Source organism: Rhea americana, unplaced genomic scaffold (assembly GCF_003343005.1).
Source record: "Rhea americana isolate MKP2758 unplaced genomic scaffold, rheAme1 scaffold_325, whole genome shotgun sequence".
In the NCBI taxonomy this organism is placed as follows: domain Eukaryota; kingdom Metazoa; phylum Chordata; class Aves; order Rheiformes; family Rheidae; genus Rhea; species Rhea americana.
In genome coordinates, this window is record NW_028186452.1 from 715,974 (window position 1) to 741,208 (window position 25,235).

The window sequence follows — 25,235 nt, forward strand, 5'->3', positions numbered from 1 at the left end:
AGTGTTAAGGAGTTTGAAGTTTAGCGGCCAAACTTAGCCTTAGAGTTGATTTCATATAGGCAGTGGTTGTTTTTACCCAATTGTCTGTGCTAATAATACTTTGTCATATTGTATATTATACTGAAAGTATTTTCAGACCTGCTTGACCTTTAAGAAAGTTTTACATAAGTCTGTTATAGGTAAATGTGAACTAAAGGGGAAAAGCAGGTACACTGAAGACATACTGTGACTTGCCAAGTGATGGATTTAACAGATTATTTAGGGATGCRAGCAAAACTTAACTGAAAAGATCCTTACAACCTTTTAATATATTAAAAAAAAATAAATAAATAAATTCCAAATATTCACTTCCTCTTACAGCGGTAATTATCTGAAGCGGTGTCTCCCCTGCCCTCTGCTGGTCTGATCAACTACATACATCACRTTACAGTATTTAGCTTTGAACAAAAGCAAGTTAATGTTAAAATTTAWCTGAAACATTTCAAGTTCTGAGAACTACATCTTTCATTCACACTTTACATGAATACAAACTGAAATAAGTTCAGAGTAGAGACTTTTCAAAAATTCTTACTTTTTGTGGAGAATGCGCACACAAAGGTATGTCTGAACTTAATGTTTTTTGTCCTGAGTTGTCTGAATCTAACTGAAGTGTATCTGCCACCAGGTAAAAGAGGGTATCTTGCAGCAGACAAGTTTGATTTCAAGTAAGGTTTGGCTTGGTATACCAGCAGGAAATAGAACCACTCTTTCAACAAGTTGTTTAATTCATTTCATTTTTTTTTGACATTCTCCTAGTGTTAATAACAATCTTTGAATCTCAACTAGGCATTGTGTTTTTATTAGCTAAAAGATGTCATATGATCTAATTCTCCTACTAATAAATGCTTATTTTTAACCTGGTAAATACTATAACTTGAAACACTTTTTTTCTGTAGACTAAGAAGAGTGGCAAGCCTGGGCCTTTTCTGTTGTCTGGATCCAGAGACAAGACCATTAAGATGTGGGACATTAGCACTGGCATGTGCCTTATGACACTTGTAAGTCTGTTGGGGGCTTTTCTGGTGGTGATACCTGCATATGTAACACCAGTTTAACGGAATGAACTCTTACATGTCCCTCACATTTTGAGGGATTGCCAGACTCACTGAATTAAGACAAATGCTGTAAATATGCAGTTATAATGACTTCTATAGTTCAACTTTTCTTGTTGGTAAGAAATACTAAGTAATCTCAATGTGCATATTGTAGATGCTGGAATACTGTGGTGTAGGTTTTGGGATGAGTAACTTGGTTTGTTTGGAACCTGAATGCTCTGAATTTTCAGATTTCTGTCTTAAAATGTTCCCTGTTATTGTAGTGTGCTGGTGTTCCCAGTGCTGGTGTTCTTACAGGTTATGGGCTGCTGTGTTCCCTCCTGCATTCAGGCTGGAGAATAGCTTTTGGTGTTGGGATGGGGAGCAGAACCCAGTGCAGATCACATGAGGGCTGCTGTTTGCTTGCCTTTAAGGACAGGAACTTGCATTGTTGGTAGCACTGATAGAATGTAATAATAGAAACCGAAGATAAACTTTGAAATTTAATAGGTTTTAGAAAACTAAGCATTATTATTGCAGAAACGAGGAATGTTGTTACTCAGCTTGCCATAGTATATATTTTAGAGGATTAAGCCTTAAAACATGCTTCTGTTCACCAATTTCTCTTTGCATGTAAGGTGGGCCATGATAACTGGGTACGTGGCGTTCTGTTCCATTCTGGGGGAAAATTTATTTTGAGCTGCGCTGATGACAAGACTCTACGTGTCTGGGACTTCAAGAACAAACGATGCATGAAAACCCTCAATGCGCATGAACACTTTGTTACCTCTTTGGGTATGTATTGTTCTGCAATACTTACAGAACTAGAGATGCGTATTTTTTCTACGTCATCTTCAATAACTCAAGTTGAGTACCAGGCTAGATATCACATTTGGGTTTGTGYGATGTGTATTTTAGACAAATAAGGACAGGTACAAATCTGAAGTGCTGTGGATTTTCCATTTMTGTTGCCAGTGTTGCATAGAGGATAAATAAATGAACTGCAAGTGTTCTTAACCTTTCACCACTGTGTGTGTGGGCACATGGAGGAATGCTGTACTATAAATGCTTGTCAGCCCACAAAAAAAGAGAAGAAAGGCAGGGGGCAAAACAGTCAGAAAAAACATTACTCCAAATTCGTGGATGTTTTTCTTCAGTATTACTAAATATTGATAGATGTTAGTTTCCCTCTGCCCTGGCAAAACAAAACCCCCAAAAAGCAAAAACACACAAAAGTCCCCACTCAACAAAACTAACTTTACTCTGGAATCCAGTGTATTATTTCTTTTTTTCTCCACTGGTATTTTTCACTTTCCTCAGTGAAGCTGTCCAAGTTAGGTTAGCAATGGACCTGACATGGGCTACTAAGATTTTCTAATCAAATTCTTCTTGAATACAAGGTTTCTGAATTAACTTTACTCTTAAGTTGTTGAAGCCAGTTGAATAGTAAGGGGCAAAGAAAAGTTCCAAGTTAAAGAACATTAAACTACTAAACTCTTGGAGTGAACCTTTTCTAAACGATGAGGCTTTATAGTTCCTCTTGGTTAGTATTGTCCCAATACTGTCTGTGGACCTTGTCCAAAATTGTTTGCATATGTAGAATATTTTGGAATCATGTAAAAAAAAAAAAAAAGAAAAAAGTACGCTTTAAGTTTCTGAAATATAATCTCATGGCTAATACTATCTACTCCAAGAAGAAAAGTTTTAATTCTGATTCTTGAATACCTTCATCTTAGGTCAAATAAACAAAGTTCAAGGGCTTTATCAATTTGATATGTTTGAGACTCCTCCTTCATAACTTTGGAAAAGAAATCCAGATAAGATCCTCCTTAACTGAACTAAAAATATATTTTCCTGTTATAGAAAACTTTACCATTAGAAAATTGGCCTTTAAAACTACTGACACGCAGAGCTTTGAGTCAGTATCTTCTTTTTTGAAATCAGTAGTGACTTTCTGTGAGAGTGGAAAATAGTAAATTATTGCATTCATCCTTAACATAAGTTTTTCTTCCCTCACAGATTTCCACAAGACGGCACCATATGTGGTTACTGGAAGCGTAGATCAAACAGTAAAAGTGTGGGAGTGCCGTTGATTGAATTCACATTTGACCCCTTTTTCCTCTGGATGCACTCAGATACCATGGTTACCCATTGAGCTCTGTTTAAATAAATATTGTCCTTTCATGTAAATTATTCTGGATGTAGATTGAGCTTATTAAATGTTACACACAAAGTATTCATGCATGGTGAATCCAAATTGTATACTGTAAATTTACATACGTTGTCTAGAAGTACCATAGGTTTAAGAATATGGGCTGGCATTGGTCACATCAGACCTAAGAAGGCAGAAGTTGGATAATTGAAATAGGGCACTTAACTGAATAGTTGACAGTGTCGTTCTATGTCGGATAATTATACCTGTTTTTCTTTCTGCTGTCTGTTGGTGCCTGAATTGGTGACCTCATTTGGGAAAAGTTTTGTAGGGCTCTTTCAGAAATGTGTATCTATGTAACATCACTTAAGTGTGCTTAATAAATCTTCTCTAAGGATACTAGATAATAAGGCTGCAATTCAGAATCTTCTGAACCTTATATGTAATTAATGGAAATTAATTAAACTTTGGAATATTTGTCATGAAACATTTGCCAAATCAACAGAATACACTTGTTTTGGCCTCTTATCACACAAGGGTTGGTATATTTATATAACTAACTGTAAACCTGAAATAAGGCAACAAATCTTAGTAGCAGCTGATGTGATAAATGTATTTATTTTTTATTTGGTCATGCAGTGGTTAAGCTGTGCTGTTAAACTAAGTTTAGTTTTTTTTTATGCTAGACAAACTTCCAGGAGGAGTTGTCATTCCCACTAGAATTTAGTGATCTAATTTCCAATAGAGCTTAATCTCCCAAATGACTGCCATGGTACAACTTGCTTGTTTGCTTTCAATGTTTGTTAGAAATGTGCAATTCTCATTACACAACAGTATCAAAGTACACTTCCCGTATATTCACATGCAGGAGGTTGGGGTATACAAAGTTTTCTTGGTTTCTTTAGTGCCTCCTTGGAAACCCTTTTGAAAATGAGGTTATATATACCTTGAAGACATAATGTGGCTTGAATAAAAATTTACTTTGGTTTGCATATTGAGAAATATCTTGGGATATAATATTTAAATGCTTTAAAGAAAGCACTAAAAACCTTGTATTCAAATTGGTACAAGCTTTTAAAAAACACCTGAACAGTCCATGTGTGGGAATGCTGCTATCAAGTAAACATTAAAAGAAAACAAAAAGCCTGATTTGGTAATTAGTATTTATATTATTTGGTATATATAGTTTTTAATTTGCATATCCCTAAAGTTGCATATTTTGATCTGAAGTGAATGAAGATACTATAAATGAATATTTTAATCAGCATTTTTGTGACAAATTCCATTGTAGATAATTAAGAGTTCCAGTACTTACTGAACTAACCAGGTCTTTTAAAAAATCCACTTTAACATTTGCAGTGTAATGAAGTACCACTCTGACATTTTTAACAGGTGAATTTGTGCTTTATTTTACTCATTTTGTTTAATACATGGCTTTTAAAATTGTCCCTCTTAAAAATAAGAAATTGTGACCGGCGTAGGGTCGTACACACTAAGAAATGGTGGGGGGGAGGGTGGTTCGTTTCCTGCAGACCCACCTGGAAGGATCTGCCCCCTGTGTGGAGGGAATGGGCTTCGGTCTGGGCTCCCTGCGCTGACTCGCCTCCGGGAAGGGCTGGAGAAATGGAGTTCTAGTGTGTGTGTGTATGGGGGGGGTTGGAGCCAGTTTAACATTCAGACTAGTCTCTYAAATCCAGTGGCTTGTATAATTTTAAGTGTGTGATTCCACAGTTAAGCATGCACAGATAAAATATCTTTTTGTTAGCTGTTTGGGCTGGAACAATTTGCTGCTCTTTGTCCTGTTTGAGAATTCCGGATAACAGTGCATCTTAAAATTCTCAGTGCATCTGCAATTGTAAAGTAATACATCACTTTAATTCCTGATGGGACCTAGAAAATTTAAGTATAAAGTAAACCACACTTGTATACATAATTCATAAACAYGAATAAGAAATTAAAGGTACCTATTATGTGGAAATTGTCCACTGCATTTTTTTTCCCTTTAGCGTACAACTGTTTACAAGGACAAACAACTAACTAAAGTCACATAAGCAGCATTTTAATTGCTTTGTAGGAAACACCCTGCCAAGTACTTCTATGTTGCAGTTTGCAACCTTTTCCTTTAACAAGCAGTGAATAATCTCAGGGATGGTCCTGAATGGATCAAAAATTAAAGCCCTGTTTAAGACAGCAACACAAAAAGTGAAAACCACAACACAGGAATTGGATTTATGAGTGTTTCTTGCAGTGTTGCTCCTTGATATTACACTGGTGAACTTTTTCACTATTTGCAATGTTTTATGTAAGCTGTCTAATCCTGTGCCTTTCCTGTGATAAATACAATAATGAGGTTACTGGTTTGGCTTACAAAATAAATTATTGGAGGGTTTAAGAGGTTCACTGCTGCTTTGTCACTTTCGTTACTAAAATTGGCATTGCTTTTTTCTTTTTTTTTTTTTTTTTTTTTTTTAAGAAAAAAACACTATAGAAACTATGTTAATAGACAATACAGATTTTTTTTGGCATAAAAACAGACAGACATTCCAGTGCCACACAAATGTAATGTGCCCAGGAAGTCTTAGATGCATTCTAAAAAGTGCAACATTTATTGTGGTTTAGACATAATCTGGAAGTTGATCTTTTATAGCATCTTGCACTTTAGGAGATTAAAAAACCGTCCTGCTTTTGTGTATGGTGTGACCAATGATGTGCCCGGGGCACTAATTAAAAAGGAAAAAAGGAAAAAACAAAAAAAAAACCTAGTTGCTAGCAAGTTGTCCAAGGGCTGTGGAGCACTGTAGTATTTCGAAAGCTTTGGCTATAGACTCACCAAGCCCAGTCTACTTATACTGTCAGTACCCTGCTTCTCCTGTTTGCCTCCTCCTGTTTTATGTGAACTGCCTGGTAATATCACTCTTAAATAGCTTTTGACTCRCATGAAAGCTATTTAAAAGAAAAAGATTATACTTTGTTTTTGTAGACAGTGGTGGCTTGATAATCCTTTTAATGATTTGAATATAACAATGCTGAGTTGAGTGGAGGAAAAATGCACTTAGAATGAGTTATTTGCTGTCCAGCTGTGCATAAAGTCCAGTGTATTTTAAAAGTCAATACCAAGAATCTTTTAGCAAAAAATATACATATATAAAGGTAGGGGAAAAAAAAACATTAGGTGTGGGGAAGGTTGAGTTGGATTTACAAGTCACAACTGGATTTAACTGGCCTTTTTATCTTTCCACTGTGTCATGTAAGTAGCTGCTTTCCTGTCCTACCTATTCCTCAGGCTTCCCCAAGTTCATTCTGAAGATAAGTTAGCAAAATCTTCAAGTTTTAGAAGTTGATCCTGACATTGACATGAAGGCAAACATCAAATTTTTTCCAGAAGAACRATGTTAGAGGTTGCAATTGGAGAAAACAGTTCCCAGACTGTAGGATTTAACTGAAGATATGACACAATTAAAAAAAAAAAAAATCAGTAAAGGAATGTATATAATACTGCTCTGTGTTTTACAGTAAGATTTGTTGCTCTCAGACTGTGTAAAACAAAATTTATTCATGTTTTCTGCATATTAAAAAAATCTTATTGTACCAATTGGTAAACTATTAAATGCATATAAAACTAGATGTGTTTTTGTTTCCTTGGATGCAAGAATTAAAACTATTTTGAAAAAAAGCTGCTGGTGTTTCACCCTTCAGATTTTGCTCCACACCTGGTTTTCAGCCAATTTTAATTCAAAATATGCTTGACTAAGAAATACGAAGCATTTTTAAGGCAGCTGGTTACAGAGAATACTCTTAAGGTTGTGTTTATGAATATGGTATAATGAAACTTTTGATTATTTTATTGCAGACTTAATAAGCCAAAGTTTCGTATGTGGTCTAGAAGATTGTCATTTCTAATGTTGTACTGAATGTTGTTTTCTTGCTGCTTTCTTACTAAACAAGAGGCACTGTTGTTCACACCAACTTTTGTTGTATCTTTTCCTGAAGTCTATGTGGGACTTTAGTTTGAAATACTCGTGTGTGACTGTGTTACTGTAATGGATCGTACTGAAGACAGTCTATGTATAAGGGAGACTATTTTTAAGATTGGTTTATGTAAACATTTTTATTGATATCTTTAAGATTTTCAATAGTAGTACATTTGGAGCATAATTTATATATGTAATGTGTTAGGCAGAAATGAGTGTCTTGTACTGAAGAACTGTTTTGTTATGGAATCACAGTAGACCTCTTACCTTGAACCTTAAAAAATGGCAGTAGACCTAATGAGAACCACCTTTCACTATTTGTCTATGCAGTTCAGTTGAAGCTGTTAACATGGAAGGGCAGGTGAATCCTTTCAAAGTTACTTGACATCCAAATAAATTCTCTGTTAAGGTAAATCTTGTATTTTGGAGGTGCAGGTATGGAATACTGAGACACTGGAGCACTACTTCAACTTCTGTTTTCACACTGATATCTTTCATTCAGTGTGGAGTTTATTCATCTTTCCTGTGATGTGGCCTTAATTGCATTGAATGCTTCTTGTAAGAGGGTCAGTAAACTAAAGCAGAAATACACATTTCATTGATAGAGGGGCAAGGATGTGATCTCGACCATGGTATTTGACCTGCTGCCTTTGGATGAAGCTTTGAAGGAAAGCTGCTTAGAGCTTTGAAACTAGTCTTATAAGAAATAAGGAATATTAAAATGTAAATTGTCAAGAGGACTTTAACTGAAGAATTTCATTTTCYACTTTAATTTTGTGATTTATGTCAATTATGCATTGATGCCGTAGTGACTGGAGCTTTGTAAGTGTGAGAGACTAGTTTCCGTTAGTTATTTATTTGCATAGGAGGCTGAAGGATATTAAAGTGTTTTCCAGTAGATGGCAGGGTTAAATGTGAAAAGGAATTACAACTACTTAGGAATTTTGTTTGATATAGAGAAGTTAATTTATTCAACTGAGTAGGCTTCTTTTTAAACATAGTACAAATGCTAAATGCAGTTAAGGTTTAACTGGTGACTCTTTTGAAAACTACAGCTTCTGTCTTTTCTGTCATGGTGTCAAATCCTGGAAATTACTTTGTCAGGACAGAAAGCAAGAAAGATGAATAGGTATGTTTTTCTATATGCCTCGTTAAGGATTGCTGCTGGTCTTCAACTTTCGCTGGTGTAATAACTCCATTTTGCTGCAGTTGCTTTTTATCAGAATTGCCATAGTTATTTGCTAGTTATATGAATAGATGAGGCTCAGTAGTTCTGCTTGGTATGTATATATGGCATGTTAAATCCTGTTTGGGCCAGATGTGAATAGATTTAATCTCATGACAAGGTGGACTACGTGTAATTAGGCCAACTAACTTACTCTTATATAACAGATCTAAGTTAGTCCAGGGCTGGGAGAGCTGCATTCAGTTTCTTGGACTTCTTGATCTGGTACAGCCTCAGTGCAAGCTTGAGTCAGATCCTTTGGAGTTTTCTTTTAAAATGGGCTGCTTTCAGGTACTCCATTCATCAAAGTCAAAAAGAGGTGCAGAGAACTATGCAATTTATGTTGTTGGGACACAAATAATTGCATTTAACAGATGATAGCATTCATGTTGCTTATTGTTATCTAGGTTTGTGTTAGCTGGAATTTGCATGTTTCTGCCACTTGGTCTATGCACAAGGACTGGTTAGTGGGTGAGGCAAAGAGGGGTTTGTAGAAGGGAGGCAGTATTAAACTACACAACTGTAAACGTTTGCCATGCACCTTACCACACTGTTCTGAAGACTACTGTCTCTTCAAAAAGTGGCATAAATCTTTTACCAATGCAGAAGGCCACAACACCAGTCTTCCTAATCCTGCAGGAGCAACTGATACAGCAGGAGGCAAGTAAATCAACCGAGGCTGCATGTGCTAATTTTGAGCATATTTAAGAAAAGTGAGCTGGGGATCAAAGTTTGCAGTTACAGGAATGCATAATAGTGCATTAAACACCACYGAAGAGAGATGAAATGGTTTTAAAGCCTCTAATCAGTATCTGTTCTTTCCTACTAGCTCCTGCTTAAAAGAACAGAAGTTGTGGTGAAGATGATGGTGTTTAAATTAATATATTCAACATCTTAAATTTGTAAGAAATTAAGCTATTTTAGATTATTAATAAAAAGGCTCTTAATGGATTTAACACTAGCAAAAGAAAAATCTTGTAAGAAAGATGCACTGTAGTCATTTATTGATTGCTTTCCAGGAAATTCAGAATTTTTCTGATAGGAGCAAGTCCTTTTGCAGTAAAGACTCCTCCTGCTTTGTCACCTCCAACACCTCGGAGGCTGCTCCCCATCTTCCCTTCCCCCCACCAAAGTTACAAATACCTGTAATGTAGTACAGGAAACCAAGGGTACAGAGCACAGTGACAGCACTTGTTTCTCCAGAAGGTCAGTAAAAGAAGCAATGCAAATTAGCATAGAGTACTAACTGTGACAGACAAAAAAAGAGAGACTGGACTCCTTTATCAGCGCAGTGTGGTTTTTCAACTAGCAATCATAAGTCAGTTGCTCTACAGCTTAATCTAGTTGGGAAAAAAAAAACATTCAACTCTGTCGGCATACCATGGTCTGCAGTGGCTAAATCTTACTTGCTTTGTGAAGATAAAGAGCATGCTCTACTTAAAAACATGATGGGAAGTGTGTGTGGTGGGAGAGGGGAATCTATTCATTTAGTGGCATCTGCCATTTCAGTAACATCCATTGCCAGCAATGGAAGCTCCCCTAGGAACAATCTCAAACCCAGTGTGCAAAAAAAGTTAAAGAACTACTAAGAAGGTATTAGCCATAGTTCTCAGTGCTATGGGAATTTTACCCAAAGCCTAGTAGTTTTAGACTGTATGRAACTACTGATTCAAATCTGGTAAAGTTCAACAATCATGTTAAAGTTGATTAGCTCTGTATTACAGTTGCTTTTTCAAATCAGATCAAGTCCCTACTTCTGACTTTCCCTCCCTTCTCCCCCCCCCCCCTTACTTTAATAGGGCCACTATTCCTTACTGAATCACTTTAGTTCAGTTCTCTCTTGATGCCATGATCAACCTCTCCTAGGCACTGGGGTTTCCATTGCAACAGAAATTTGTGCGCTTTTTTTTTTTTTTTTTTTTTTTTTTGACATCAAGTCCTCACTCTTTGGATACAGTATCCTAAGTTATTCAGCTGCAAGCAGAGAGGTGGAACTGCAAGTTCTCATATATATATATATATGATATATATCTATATATCTATCTCTCTTGAAAATTAGAATGTGAATGTTACAAAAACCCACTAAATAGCCAACCTTCCAACCAAAAATAGAAAACAATGGTTAAAGGAATCCAATGGCTATATCCTGATGTAGAAAATGCTGTACATTCCCCTACTTACATACACATACACACACATTACAGGCTTAAACCATCTGAGTAATACAAATATGGCTGCTTAGTTTTTCTTAGCACAAATTTGAATAGTGATGGGGAAAAATAATCTTTTGGCTTAGAATCCACATTTTACAAGAAGGCTGAGCAGTGGAGGGGGAGGGAGGGACTGACTGTACTGTTTTTAGCAAAGCAGTGTCCTTAGTCAACATAAAAATGACCTGAGAAATGTTATATACCTCAAGACAGTTCATTTGGAATTCATATGTACAAAGTAGAAATAACTGATGATATGCACACACACACACACTTACACACACACACAGGCACAACAGCCTCTGGCTGTGCTCACCTAGGATGGGTTTTTCACATGCTGCTGCATCCTGGCCACTTTCCCCCTTCACGTGGCAGATACACACGCTCAGTCAGACAGATTACATTTCTCAGATTAGTTCTTTGCATTGTGTATTAATTGTACCAGTGCAATAACATTGTCAAAAAAAGGAGGAGCTGCTCCAGGGGAGTCCAAGACCCTGGTTCAGATTCAGAAAAGGGTGGTTTAAATTTTTTTTTTTTTTTTTTTTTTTTCTGGGGTGTGTGTGTGTGTGTGTGTGTGAAAATCAGTAGCCCTCTAATTTCAGCAGCCAGAAAGAAACCAACATTAAGAAATAACAAAGGGTGGTTTAAATTTTTTTTTTTTTTTTTTTTTTTTAAAGCGAGGTACATGTTAAGCAGAGCTCTGTGTTAAGGGGATCTCAGCAGAAGGCATGCTTGGCTCAGCCTCTTTCTCCTCCAAGGCTTTGTCCTCTGGTTCCACCTGTTCACTGCTTTTTATGCTTTCTTGAAGTTGCTGGCGTCGCTGTACCTCTGCTTTAAGGTTCTCCAAGTCTTTTTGGCTGAAGGGGAAACCAGGAGGGTAGCAAATGTTAGACTAGCTTTAGAAATAGAGCAGAGCACAGGGACAAAGGCAGCATTCAAAAAATTAGGAAGTGCTTCCGCAACTACCTCCTTCCTGCCAGATCCCAGTTCTGATTTCTCAGCAGTGCTAAGTGCCTAGCTTCCCCATTGTTTTTGAACTGGAAGAGGCATAGGGAAGTGACCCACCACTTGCCCCTCTGGCTAGAGGCAGCAAGGGTAATGCTGTCTGTCCAGACAGCCTTCAGTTGCTTCTGCTGCACTTTTACCTTCATTCACTGTTTCTAGGCTTAGAAGAATACAGTCTCAGCTCAGTCATCTTTTCACTGGCCCAGCTAACAGTTTAAAACAGTATTTTTAAAGTGAAAAAAAAATAAATTTAAAAAAAGACCATCGCAGTTCAGTAGTTGTCTTAAAGATGATAATGATCAGGGCCAGTGTTGTACTCAGCCAATACTCTCTGTAACCAAATCCTGTGAAGCTGTGGAAAGAGACCTTAGAGACTCCTTAGGGCTGCCACCAAGCAAGCAGCCTTCTCTGGGTAAGAGCTAATGCTCTTTAAAAACTAGCACAGGGCTGCTAACTTCATTCCTTCTGAGTAGAGCACCAGAAGACCATGCTTCAGCCCTGTCTTTGCTGCAGATCACTCAAAACTCCCCCTTTTGGGTGAGACTTAATGCAAAGGAAAGCACTGGCTTATGGTTTCTCAGGGATGAAGATAAAAGCAACTGCTTGATTTATAAAGCCATGCATTGGGRCACAGATAAAAGCATCACATACATCAGTATCACTCTACCTTAGTGGAATGAAGAGAATTCCATTGATAATATTGAGCTGCTCCAGGACGCTGGCCATACTGGGAGCTGTGAACTGTAAGGTAAAACAAATAAACAAAAAAAACCCCACAGAACAATTAAGAGCACTTAAGCAAATCTAGACCAGTCAAAGACTGTTCCCCTTCACCTATACCTCCTGTGCTGAAAAGCACAGCTGTTACTTAAGCTAAAACTCACATTAGTCACTAGTTTTATTAGCTGCAAGATGGCATCACTCCTATTTTCCACCTCCTTATGCTTCTAAGGCAAAAAATCCCCCACATCTAGATGTCCCCAGCCTCTGTGGGCAACCTGCCCACTGAAGTCCCTGGGACTTCAGTTAAATTCAATACACACATGGGTTCATAATCTCTTGCTCTATCACAGCAGCCAGGACCATTTTTTTTTGTCTGGCATGTAAACAGAGGAATGAACTTCTAGTTAAGCCAATCCATCAGGAGATAAGCAGAACTGGATTCCAGTCTCAAATACATTAATTTCTAAAACATCTCTGCACACATATTATCCCACTGTTACACATGAGGATTAATTTCTTTGCATTGTTTTTGAGATGTTCATATACATGGTTACAGAGCACCTGCACTCTTGTGCACTACTACAGATAGCTACGGGACACAAGTGTAATGAAGTGTGCTGATCAGGGTGCAAAAGGATTTCCAGAGAGAGATGGTGTCTCAGTGACATAGCAGGACAGTCCCAAGAGTATTAACTGGGACGTTAGGCCCAAATTGCAACTATTCCACTTAAGTTTTGTGTAACAAAGGTAAATTCTTCATTACTATTTCATGAGTTTGAGCCTCTCTGATGGACACTATTTCCCAGACTTGACCACTCACTTGATTCAAAGTCCTTACACTAAAGTTATTTTGCCAAAAACATCTCAGTTCCATATCTAGTTCTTGACAGTGAGAGGAAAACCCAAAGCAACCCCACAGAGAGCTACTCTACTCCCCTTTTTTGCCTGGGAAGGGGTCTGTGCAGCTGGAGACTCTCTCTCAATCCTATAGCAGCCAGTCATGCACAGCACATCAGGAGAACACCCATCACACGTRGTACTAGATATGCTGCAGACTGGTTGGTGTGATCTACCAGGTGCACGTGCAGATAAGAGCAGCTGGGTTTGGCCCCACATGGCCAATTGGTCCCAGTGCACCAAGGCAAAACAGGCTCCCCCATGCCACGCTGCAGCCCAGCCTCCCAGTGCCACACAGTCCTTAGAAGGAGAACAAAGCACCTGGTGAAAGATGACAGCATTTTTTAAGATGAGGAAACCCAAGTACTTATGGGTGGAGCAACCTGCCTACAGCCAGTGAGTCAGCAGCAGGAGCAGGTTTAGGAGTGGGCTTTCCAGGCTCCCACGCTGTGAGCTGCCCAGGTCATTCTCACCCTTTTCTCTAGCTCTCCTGCAACACCATCTGTTTCAGCCCCTCTTCTATTGAGAGGCTGAAGCAGTTGAAAGAGCTGGAGCCCAGGACATTTAGAAGCCAAGAGGGCAAATTCTCATTGTTTAGACCTTGCTGTGTCTACCTGAGCCTCTGCCCTTGCAGGAACCTCCTGCCTGTGAAGCACCTGCAACTGATGCAACTATTAACATTTCCTGCACAGGCAGAAGTCTGCACACTTACTCTCWCATGTTCTTCAGTTACAGCTGAACACAATCTCTGCCACTGCAGCAAGTACTCTCGATTGCTCTCAACGCATGAGGTTACCTTAAGTGGCATAATGTTCGCATTGGATCCATTCTTGTAGATCTCGTTCATTGTGCGTTGAAGAGCAACTGCTTGCTGAGTCAGGTATTTCAAGTACTCAGAGCTCTCTTTGGTCTTTTCGTGGTGTTCTCCAAGCTAATCAGAAAAGGCACRTTACAAATCAGAATAAGACCCAAACCTGTGTGCACTCCTAGTCTCTGCTGGCTTAACATCCTTATAGAAATCTAGGAAAATGTGTTCACCTGCCCTGACATTAATAAAACAAACAAAAACAAGCAATCAACCAACAACCCCCACTCCACATTACTGTAGGAGCCTTATTGACAAAGTTACACATTTCCATCAAGTAGAAGCATGTCTGCAGGGCGAGCAGCATTCCCTCCGCCAGGCTGTGCTTTCAGGCAGTGAGATGGCGCTGAATCACAGCTATGCAGTTGCAGACATGTTCAGGCAGACTGCAGGCTGATGCAGAAGTTTTACTGTGCATCAACAAGGGTTGCAAGCAGGACACAGAACAGCTCAACTACTAAACTAGTTTGGCTCTGACATTTAAGACAGGTGATGCAAAAAGTGGAAAGGATATACCAGCTCTTTTAGTGCCCTGCCAGAATATGCATGCTTCCTTTCAGTGGCAATAAATATCACACACTCCACACAGGGCCAAGCCACTAACAGAAATTTGTCCAATGAGGAAGGTGCAACAAGAACAAGCTTGCATAAAAGAATCCATTCAAAGACTGTTTTGGCATAAAAATCGGTCAATTATGGCATAAAGTACAATTCAAGGAAGCAGAATTGCTATGTTGTGGATTTATTTTTGCAATAGCGATGCTCACTTCTCACCAGAAAGTGATATGATAAAAGTTAACAGAATGCATGCTTGTTACCTGATTTTTGTAGATTGTGTAGCCTTCCTTCTCGTGCTGCAGAGCTGACCGGAACTCTGCTTTGCTCTCATACACTCGGGCTACCAAGTGGTGACTGCAAGGGGAAAAAAGCCTTTAGAGGACCATAATGAAAGAAGAAACATTTCTGCACTACACAGAACATTGCTTTAGGAAAACAGTCTAGAAGTCTTAATACTAGCACTAAATGAGACACTGAACTTTGAATACAGTGTGTTGGCAGTTTCTCCCCCACCCCCATTTTAAGATTAATATACTACAGTGATTTGGGCTTGACTTTTATTAAAATAGCAAGAAACGATCTATGGAAGAGATGGAACTGGGGGTTTTGACAGCAGACCAGATTTCCTGGGTGCTGCAGGAATGAAAGCTCCAGTGCTATACTGAATGGCTGCAGTACATTCACAGGAACATTTCAGCAGCCAGACTTGTTAAGTGGAGGAAAAGCAAGTGGCCATAAGCCATTCCCATTGGAAAGGGGGCTTTTTGTTTCTTGGAAAGTAAATGCTTGAATAACTTGATTAGTCCAACCAAAATTCAAAAATCTTCTGGTACAGAAACAACTATCAAAACAGTGGCAGAGCCAGGATCTAAGTCACCTGGTCTCTCTCCAGTTGAGAGAGTTGATTTGGACTTTGCATCCTTAATGTTTTTRGAATGAACAAAGCTTTCTATTTTTGGCAGTGCTATACTGTGGGAGGTGCTGGATCTCATCAAGCATCCTAGTGCTACTGAGGGAGAGAAGCTTTCTAGAGAAAGCATATCAATCAACTACTAGAAAACAAATCAGACGCCTGTGTGTGCTTACTAAGATTTATTTTCACTCTGACAAACAACAGACAGGTTGCAGTGTGGTACTAGTAATTAGGAGTGGGCCACTGCCTGGTTGTTTGTGAGCCAGTTTTGCATTCAAGGACAGCACATACAATGCTGAAAAGTAGTGGGTACTTAAAAGCTGATCCTAAAGGTGCTGACCACTCATAGCTCCCTTGGAAACACAAGGAAACACAAAGGAGCTACTTGGTATCTTATTCAAGAACAGAGCCTTAATGATAAAGGACAAGAGCAAACGGTATGCATCTCAAAGATAGCTCCCCRAGAAGCTAAACAATTAAATACAAACGTTATGTACCATCCCAGTCTCCCAGTATGCCTACACTGGCCTTCCTCTCCAACCTTTACTKGCTGCATGCATTTTTCTATCAGTAGTCCACACAGACTAGGGTCATTTTTGTCATATTTTGGGGGCAAACAGTATTACAGCAAATCTCATAACTAACTTCAAGAACAAGGAATCTCCATCCTTCCAGACAGGCTTGGATGCTCAGTTCTGACTGGCACCACACCTTTCTAGCTGCACCATGACCTTGAATGAATGCAGCCCAAGGAGCCTGACAGACCAGCTGGGACTAGATAGAGTCTGTAAATTAAAAGGATACAGCTGGACACAGCCAGAGCGGAGCCCTCCCATATACGCCTATGTTAAATGTATTCACTCTCTAACAGTACCACAATCCAACCCAGTGCTCCACGGCACCTCACCTTAGTGCAACTTTCAAGGACTTGGAGCCGTGATACTTGGAGCTGATGGCCAGGGCATTCTCCAAGAACCGGAGAGACAGGTCATACTCCATAACTCCGTGAAGCACCAAGCCAATGTTGTTCTGCATGAAGCCGCATAACAGAAGTCAAGTAGGCATTCAGAAAGGCAAAGTCTTACAAAGCATTTATTGCTTTGTAAGTAAGACCATTGACAAGTATTTCACTGCTTGAAAAGTCTGTCAATAGTCTCAGATGAAGCCCAGAGATGCCTACAGAAAGGCATCTCTACAGCATGTAGCACATGACAGGAGACCATTCTCTCCCTTTCCAGTTCAGTTCAAGTAAGCTAAACAGAACAGAAGTAAGGAGCTCCCACCATTTTACAGAGGGAACGAAGATCAGGCTAAATTAAGAACTTCTCCCAAGGGTTACAGGACTTGCACCGGGCACTGGAAACGTGGATTCAAGAGCTCTGGCCATAGAAGGCTGGCCTTCCTAGSTAAATAGTCATAAACTCTATTTTCCCATTTTCATAATGGTACTAACTGGTAGTAAACCCAAGGAGGATAAAGCAATGTCTATACGGACATTTTAAATAGCTCAGTGACACAGGCATTTTAAAGGCCAAGAGATTTCTTGAAGACTTTGACTCTAAGATTACTTACATCTAAGAGTGCCATTTCTGGGTGATCCTCCCCAAATACCAATAGCATGAGGTAGCGTGCACGGTACAGTAAGTTTAATGCTGTAGAGAGTTGGCTGTTTGCAAAGCAGTACAGAGCAAGGTGCATCTACAACATAAGAAACAATCAAGCATTAATGCTGTTTACCACTTTATAAAGCCAAGTGATCTCTCCATTCCAYTCCCACAGTCACACAAAAAAGATCTTCTGTTAACATGAAAAGTGATTTCAACTATTCAGAAAAGATACAAGCTGCTAGTTAATTTAGAACTCTACTGAGGTATTTATTTTCAAATATAGTATCAAAACCTACATTTCAAGCCTTTTCCTTTAACAACTACGAACCCACAAAGTCTCAAGCTTGCAGAAGCTCTTTGGCCCACATATTTTGTCCTAATAATAAAGTAGTCAACTGGGAACCAGAGACTTTCAAGAAAAAATGTGAGCTTATGATAAAAATAGAAGATTCTGGGAAGAATGTTGCAAATGAAGGAGAACTGCAGATGTTTTCTAGGTTCAGACTTTAATTAAGGCTTGCAGATGCCAGATGCATCCATGAGATACTGCTTCTCCCCCAGCACCCTGTACTTACGTATTCTTGAATTGTGTTGGGATGTTCAATACCCAGGACCCTCTCACTCATTAGCACCGCTTTCTGCTGATTACTTAAGGCCTAAACAGAACAGAAGACCCAAAGGCAAGTCATGCAGAATCCAGGCACTTGAATAAGGAAGCATGGGGGAAAGAATGGGAGGACCAAACGGAGTCCCTGTGAGCACTTGCCTACCTCTGAATAATCTCCCATGATATAGTTGAGACGAGCTAGCAGCCTCAGGCAGGCACAGATTTCTACATGCATAGCACCATACACATTGTTAAACAAGTTTAAGGCTTCATTGATGAGCTCACAGCCCTCCTTCAAGAAACCTGAACAAGGCAGAGAAAAACCCACATGAAGAAAATTAGTTTTTATTAAGCATTCACCTGCAGCCTCCTGGGAAGAAAATTACTATATATATGTATATATATATATGTATATGTATGTATAAAAAAAACTTAGCAGATTTTCTCTATCAAAGTGCTGAGCAACAAGGATAATTTCCCCTAACGCTACTGGAGAAATGTGTTATCTGTGCAGTGAAATCTATATCTGGCTTAAGAGAACAGCAGTGGGGTATGTAGCTTTAGGTCACTGCCTTGTGTAATGTAAGGACTAAAATCTGGGAGAAAGAAATAGCTCTCCTATATCCATCCTTGCTCATAGCTGATAACTTGTATAGCAGATCTGCGGTCTTGGGGACCATATTTATCCCCTCTAGCAAGGTGGGCGGTATAGTGGCAGAGGGCAGCAGGCCACCTCTGCCCTGCTCTTTCAGCAGCAGTAACCTCAAGAGGCAGGGATGTGTCAGGTTTGTACCTTGCTGAACTTTTGCTTGCCCGCTCTGGAAGAAGTGGAAAGCATCTGAGGCTTTGGGGTTTACATGCTTCACTACAGGGAAGATGTTGAGAATATCCTCTTCTGTGAAGGTGGGTTTGTGCCGGTTGTCAAAGTTGTACTCTTTCAGCAGTATCTGGAGGAACCAAAGAAACAGCTCTCACCAAGAGCAGAGGGGAAAGCAAGCTTTCAGTTCTGCTTCTGGTTTCACAGCCAAAACACCTGCTGTCACTACCTGGGGATAGCATTGGAGGAAGGTCACATACATGAGCTCACACTCCCGTGCTGGTCATGAAAGAGCACTGTAGTGCCCTGGCAAGGTCACACCAGCACTGGCACCCAGGACAGGGAGACATCATCTCACTGAACTCAGAGAGCAAGAAGACAGCAGCGTGGGAAGGAAATCAACTGTTTTTCAAATGAGGACAACTCCAGTCCTGCTGAATTTAAAGAGTTGTTTCTCTTTACATGGATGTGTACCTGCGTGTATACACATGCATGAGAGTCAGATGCAAGTTTGGTTTGTCAGACAGAACAGATACAGGAACTGTATTCAGGCAGACAAATCTTCTTCCAAGGGAAATGCACAGTAAGTTACCCTCTAAGAGAACTTCACTAGAAATCTTGTCATAAGGCTAGCACCCGTATTCCAGCATTAATGCCACAGAAAGACTTTTAAGGGCRGGCACTGTTCTTCTGAAAGGCTGTACCCTGCAAAGCTGTTTAACAAACAGCACTTAACCTTCAAGTATCTCTGTACAGAACATGACGTAGAATGGAGAGAAGATATGGGTCTTACTTGGACTCCAGTTTTGAGGGAGATTTCACGAAGGAGGGTGATTTTCTGTAGATTATACACTTCAGCTGCTTGGTCAGCATTCTCACTGCAAAAGCACACACAAGGTGAACTCTTGGGCAAGTTTCTACACAACATCCTTCCTCCAYGGCCTATTTGAAGCACAGGTCCCTTTACAACTAGGTGCTAACTGAAGCCAACACATAACAAGCAATATCACATGGTAATGGTCTATTAAAGTTTACAGAACTGCTCATCAATACTTTCCACAAACTCTTTACCTAGTTTTCCTAGCTGCATTTGCCTCATAGGTTTCATGTCATTTCAGATTTTTCTATTCCACCCTACTGCTCCTTGCCTGTTTTTTTCCATTCTAAGCATGTAGTATCTCCTAAACAGTAAAAATTTACAAACAGAAATCAAAAAGGCAGGTCCTACTAAAGAACAATAAAAACTACAGAAGTTTGCTGAGAGTTCAAGCATAGTRAGGGTAATTTGCTCTGCTTACCATTCAAGACTAAAATCAAAGTAGTTCTTTGCTTCCGAACAAATATTCTTCCAAAGCTCCTGCGGGGTCATGCTGGCCCATGCAGTGTTATCAGCATTTCCAAGGTTCCTGTTTTTCCTTTTCTTATTCTTTTTCTTGGAGACCAGCTCATCAGCTGGAAGATGGGCAATGGGATTTGGAAAGGAGCTTAGAAAGCAATTGAGGAAGTGACTGATGGCTGCTGATAAACCCGACAGCTCCACACCCTGCAGCAAGACACTGAAATCAGTCATGGACAACACCTTCTGTCACACATGCGCTGCTCTGCCTCTGAGCCTCACGCAAACCCCATCCTACCAGAAACAGGAAAATTATCCAGGAGAGGAAGAGAGAGTAAGCAAGGTGCAGGTGTAGTGGGGGGGAAGATGGGCAGACTCAATGTTTGCAAGTAGAACTAGCATAGGCAGAATTATATACATTTATATATATATGGTGCATATATCTCAATACTGATCTACCAGTTTCATTTTGGGCCTGCTGCTCAGGACAGAAAAACTTGAGAATATAAAGCAGATTTGTCGTTGACTAAAACCAGATATTTTACTATGCTATATGCATATAGGTATACAGATATGCCTATAGGAATACAGATGCACTAATGTTCACACAATAAAAGAGCTTCTTAGGAGGGTAAGAGTAATACTGTTTAAGTATTACAGGGAAGGCAAGCTGTGATTTTACTTCTAAAAGCTTTAAACATAAAGAATGAGGATCTGGGGAAGAAAAGCATGAATTATTCTTCTCTGGGAAAGCTATCTTCAAGTGGAAACTTGTTTTTCCTTATACACAGGTCTATACCTATTTTAGTTGTAATGGGATTGTATTTCCAGTTGCTAGGCAACACCCATGAACTGTCTAAAGAGAGACTAGACTCAACCGGCTACCTGTTTGAGAGAGGTTTAAAAAAGTTATTACAGAACACACAAGGCCAGAGGTTAGACTGCAGGTCATACCTGAAGGTATGTCTTGAAGATGTGTTTAGCTGATCGAGTGATCAATTCACTGATTCCTATTTTCTATCCAAGGGAACAAAAGAATAGAGTCTAAGAGTCAGTCAATAACAACAATGAAAGATATACTTTGCTTTTGAAGTGGGCTTTGAACAATATTTGTAAAGGACCCATTCTGCAACCCTAGCCTATAGCACAGCATTGTACTTCATTAGACAGTACTCCTGGAGTTGGAGAAGAGCCCTTGAGCTCTCCCATGCCTGGTGATGACAGGCCACCTAGCACAGGAGGGCTCTGGTTCTGCTGGTGCCTCCTGGCACCACCTTGAGCACCCTCAGGATGAGGCACCAAGCGCTCAGCCCGAGACCATTGCCAACAGGCTCACACGTAACCCCGGCACGCTACACACAACGCTCCCCAGCTTAGTCCAAAGCCCCAGCAGATCTTAGAGGCATATGCATGGCTTGAAAAACTCAAGCTGTGTTTATCTATTAAGCTTGGGAACCCCTGAAGCACTTTTACATCCCAAATGGCACTCAGACTCCCTAATGCAATGAAAGTCATTAAGGATTGGGATCRAAACTCCCTATCTACTAGAGTTCCTTCTTCCTCCTTCTCTTCTTTGAGGCTGCTTATTTTACATAGAGAAAATAACTAGCTAAAATGGAATCTATACAGTACAAATGACCCCAAAGTCAGTTTTAAGTGACAGTCTGAAGTTAAGCACAATGCTTACAAAAATGTGATCCAACTGAGCACGGCCAGGAGTCTTGGTGATGAAGCTGATCACTTTGCCTAAGTAGCGCATGTTGATGCCCCGCTGGTGCATGGCCTCTGCTAAGGTAGCTCCATCCATTGGGAGCACAGTGTGATCCAGGCAGTCCTTGACCTGCAGAGAATATGCAAACCTTGGTTTACAGAGAGCAGACACAAAGGGAAGAATGCTTGTGGAACTAGCAGACTCTCTCTTCTTTAAGGACCTTACAGTCACTAACTAAAAACACACTACCAATTAGAAGGCTACAGCGTTGTACACATTTTGCTGATAAGGGGAAACAGCACTCGCATTTTAAGTTGTGTTGCAATGCTGATAAAGAGTCACTTAATGTATGTTAGGAAGTGACACCAGTTACTTTCTGATACAGACCAGGGTCAACTGCCTGCTCACAGCAGTTCTGTGCTAGTCTAACTTGCCCTCAAGCACACGCTTGCACAGCATTTTGGATTTAGAGACTGGTGTATGAAATATCTTGCAAAATAAGTCTAGCCCTTTTCTGATTCATTCCACTTGATGATTAAGGCTGAATAGTCTATCTTAAAAAGCACAAAACAAAAAAAAAACACCACATATCTACAGAACTAGTGGATTTACAGAGGTAGAATTTAGAAAAAGGAATCCAAGTTTAGCTTCTCTAAGAACTGCTAGACTCCTTGGAGTGAAGAGCACCAGTTCTACCCTCCTAGACTAGCAGTGCCAGCTGTAATAAGCACATTAGCAGCCACTTTAGAGAACAGCTTAAGAATGGAACAGCTGATGTTTCTTATCTAGCAGGGTGAGTAAGCATCTCAAATGCTTAAGACTTACAGAGGGAATGTATAGACTAGATATGAGCAAGAACAATTTACCAGTTCACTCCAGCATTATTAGTCATCAATTGATTAAATCAGGGTCAGCTAATACAGTGAGCTGTACAGGATAGTCTTTAGGGTTGGTCTTTAGTGCTCTGAAATCCTGACAGATCTGAGAAGATCTGTCTAATGATATATATTCTTGGTTGGAGTGAGGTGGGAAAATGCTGCCATGATGTAAAATGGGAAGCAGAAAACCCCTCTTATGTTCGCATCAGAAATGCTGGCACTGTTTACTGTACTTCGCCGCCTGTGCCAGAACTTCAGTTGACAGCAGGAGAATACAGACTTTGGTCTGGAGAAGGTAGCATACAACTACATCAATGCTTACTCTTCAGAGTGGCCAGACTTGAGGCAAGCTTTCAGAGAGGACATTAGTGCTGGTTGTCAGTTCCTTACCAAACCTGGAATCTGGCATGAGAGTAGGAACGCAGCAGAATCCTTCAGTAACTGCTTCTGCTCCTGCACTACTTCTTTGCTAGACTCAGGAAAACGAACACCTAAGAGCAAAAAGACAGAAAATATAAAACTCATAACTTGACAAAAACTCCCCTCACATACAGAAGTTGTACAAGACAAGGTAGCAAGCTAAAGTGACTCTACCTCCCTGGAATCAGGGGCACTTCAAGGGCCATCTACTCTGCAGCATGCTGAATGGGAAGAACCTTACCTGTTCTGCTTTGTTAGTGGCTGTGCTGCTCTGTGCCTACTTGTTCTTAACACAGCTTTTAAAGGCACAAGTTCTGCTCTTTATCTGGTCCATTCTATCTAAGCAAAGTACTCTGTACACCACTTACAGTGCAGAGTCAACTGGCTAGACAGGAATGAGCACATTTCAGCAGATGGCTAGCAGTGCAAGTGCTAGAAGCTCAAAGCTTTTGGTTTGGCGTACACAAAATTAAAATACAATTGTATGTTCTGGCAGCAAAGTCAGTGCCAAAGCACCAATCTTTACATCAGTCTTAGAGGATAGCTGGGTGTTCAAAACACATGCTCCTTCTGACATGTTTCTTCCAAGCTAAACTCACCTTTATGACCATTCCCCTGCAATTTGCATGTACATAGCCTTTGTTTGTCCCTGTAAACACTTTCAGGAGTCGTATTATATTTCCAAATGAATATAATTCATTTGGTGATTCCAGACACAAGAAGCTACATACAATGCCCACAAATGATACGTAAATTTGAAAGGGCACTGTGACATTGATTTTGGATCCTCAGTGAAGGGCAGGGTTTGTTCTAGCAGTCATCTAATTACAACTATCATTGTTATTTACACAGAAAACATTAGGACCAAATTTGATGGCTCCCATCCCCCCGCCTCTTCTCATGTGGTCTAGCAGCTGAGATGTCAGAGGAAGGCATGAAAATTCTTGGCAGTGTTTTGCAGACCTCCCTGACTGTCACAGTAGGAGACATTTTACTGACTTCATTTGGTAGTGTGAGCATTACAATCAATTATACTTCTTTCCCTCCCTCTTCTGTATTTTTGTGCTGCATGGAGAATCTTGTACAGCTAGTCAGAAGCCAGCATTATTGTTGGCTACAGAACAAGTTTTTGTCTGTAGCTCACTGGACACAGCAATCCTCTAAAGGAGGACAAAACTCAGTTCTTTGTGCACATACCTGGTGAGAAAATATCTGGGTTAAACCGAATGTCAAATGATGCATCACTAATGGAGCCTACAGCCTTACAAGCATTCCGAATCACTTCTCTGCTTTTGGGATCCACTGGGGCATGAAGGAAAAGAGAATAAAAACAAGTGTGGATTTTAGAAAATGACAAGCCCAAGTATTAAAGAGAAAAGTTTTGTTACTAAAAGCAGTAATAATGGCACTCACTGCAGAAATCCAGTGGACAATCAGTGGTAAGATATTTGGGAAGGAGGATAGATGCAGAATGCACATCTGAACAAGAGCAATACACTTACCTAGAATACCTATGCACCCTTCCCCTCAACTTCAGATGCTCAAGTCTAGGATTTTCAGAGGTGTTTAAGCATCCCCAGAGCTGCCACACTCCATTCACCACAGACTGCATAAGTCTCTGACATCCTGACTGTGGGTTGCTGACCTCCCAGGAGGCCAGCTTGCCAGTCAGGCTCTCTTTCTTCTGTCAGAGCTAATGGGTTTCCTGTATTTCAGAGCCCACTTAACCAACCTGTCTCCAGGACAGCAAGGGAGATTAGTTTCTTAGTGTGTGAACAGCTCACACAAAGGCTAAAACAATATTAATTGAAGAAGCCAGTGCTTGCCCTATTTGACTCCCCTCAGTTTGGCTCACTTCCTATCAGCAACAGAGCCCACAGTGCAGGAGCCCTGGGCTGCTCATGATGCAGAGGATTAAGTACCTGTTCCGTCATCAGATGCAATGGTCTCAGCAAGCTCTTTAACCTGCTCAAGTCCAGTCACATTATCATCTATTTTACCATCATCCGATTCAGACTTCTCACTTTCTGCAGTCCCGTTCTCTGGAGAGGTGCCATTTTCCAATGCACCTGAGCTTTCCTGTTTGTTGGCTTTCTGCTGCATCAGCTGCAGTGCTGCCAGCTTCATGAATAAGAGGTACCTACAGTAAAAGAAAAGAGGAATTCAGCAAAGACAAACAGCGTACGCAGGAGAACCCAAGGGGAGCAACAATCCTCCAGGAGAGGAGAAACTGATAAAGTTAGGACCATCCAGTTGTCCTCTGT

The 25,235-nt window shown here is 40.1% G+C and overlaps 2 protein-coding genes across 2 annotated transcripts in view; one reads left to right on the forward strand and one right to left on the reverse strand.

Annotated features, from left to right (window-relative positions):
- Positions 1-5,690, forward strand: part of PAFAH1B1 (platelet activating factor acetylhydrolase 1b regulatory subunit 1) — a 19,810-nt gene extending 14,120 nt beyond the window's left edge. The window contains exons 8-10 of the mRNA XM_085310761.1: positions 936-1,037; positions 1,712-1,868; positions 3,093-5,690. Coding sequence (XP_085166887.1) covers positions 936-1,037; positions 1,712-1,868; positions 3,093-3,166 — 333 coding nt within the window. The 3' untranslated portion in view covers positions 3,167-5,690. The remainder of the gene's footprint in view (positions 1-935; positions 1,038-1,711; positions 1,869-3,092) is intronic.
- A 3,713-nt stretch (positions 5,691-9,403) lies between these two features.
- Positions 9,404-25,235, reverse strand: part of CLUH (CLUH binding protein of NUMT mRNA) — a 30,548-nt gene continuing 14,716 nt past the window's right edge. The window contains exons 11-27 of the mRNA XM_085310760.1: positions 24,894-25,111; positions 24,169-24,273; positions 22,942-23,042; positions 21,650-21,802; positions 20,917-20,979; positions 19,925-20,169; positions 19,420-19,504; positions 18,603-18,756; positions 17,973-18,112; positions 17,778-17,858; positions 17,168-17,293; positions 16,503-16,624; positions 14,943-15,036; positions 14,056-14,190; positions 12,307-12,380; positions 11,312-11,491; positions 9,404-11,190 (exon numbers count right to left, since the gene is read on the reverse strand). Coding sequence (XP_085166886.1) covers positions 11,323-11,491; positions 12,307-12,380; positions 14,056-14,190; positions 14,943-15,036; positions 16,503-16,624; positions 17,168-17,293; positions 17,778-17,858; positions 17,973-18,112; positions 18,603-18,756; positions 19,420-19,504; positions 19,925-20,169; positions 20,917-20,979; positions 21,650-21,802; positions 22,942-23,042; positions 24,169-24,273; positions 24,894-25,111 — 2,065 coding nt within the window. The 3' untranslated portion in view covers positions 9,404-11,190; positions 11,312-11,322. The remainder of the gene's footprint in view (positions 11,191-11,311; positions 11,492-12,306; positions 12,381-14,055; positions 14,191-14,942; positions 15,037-16,502; positions 16,625-17,167; positions 17,294-17,777; positions 17,859-17,972; positions 18,113-18,602; positions 18,757-19,419; positions 19,505-19,924; positions 20,170-20,916; positions 20,980-21,649; positions 21,803-22,941; positions 23,043-24,168; positions 24,274-24,893; positions 25,112-25,235) is intronic.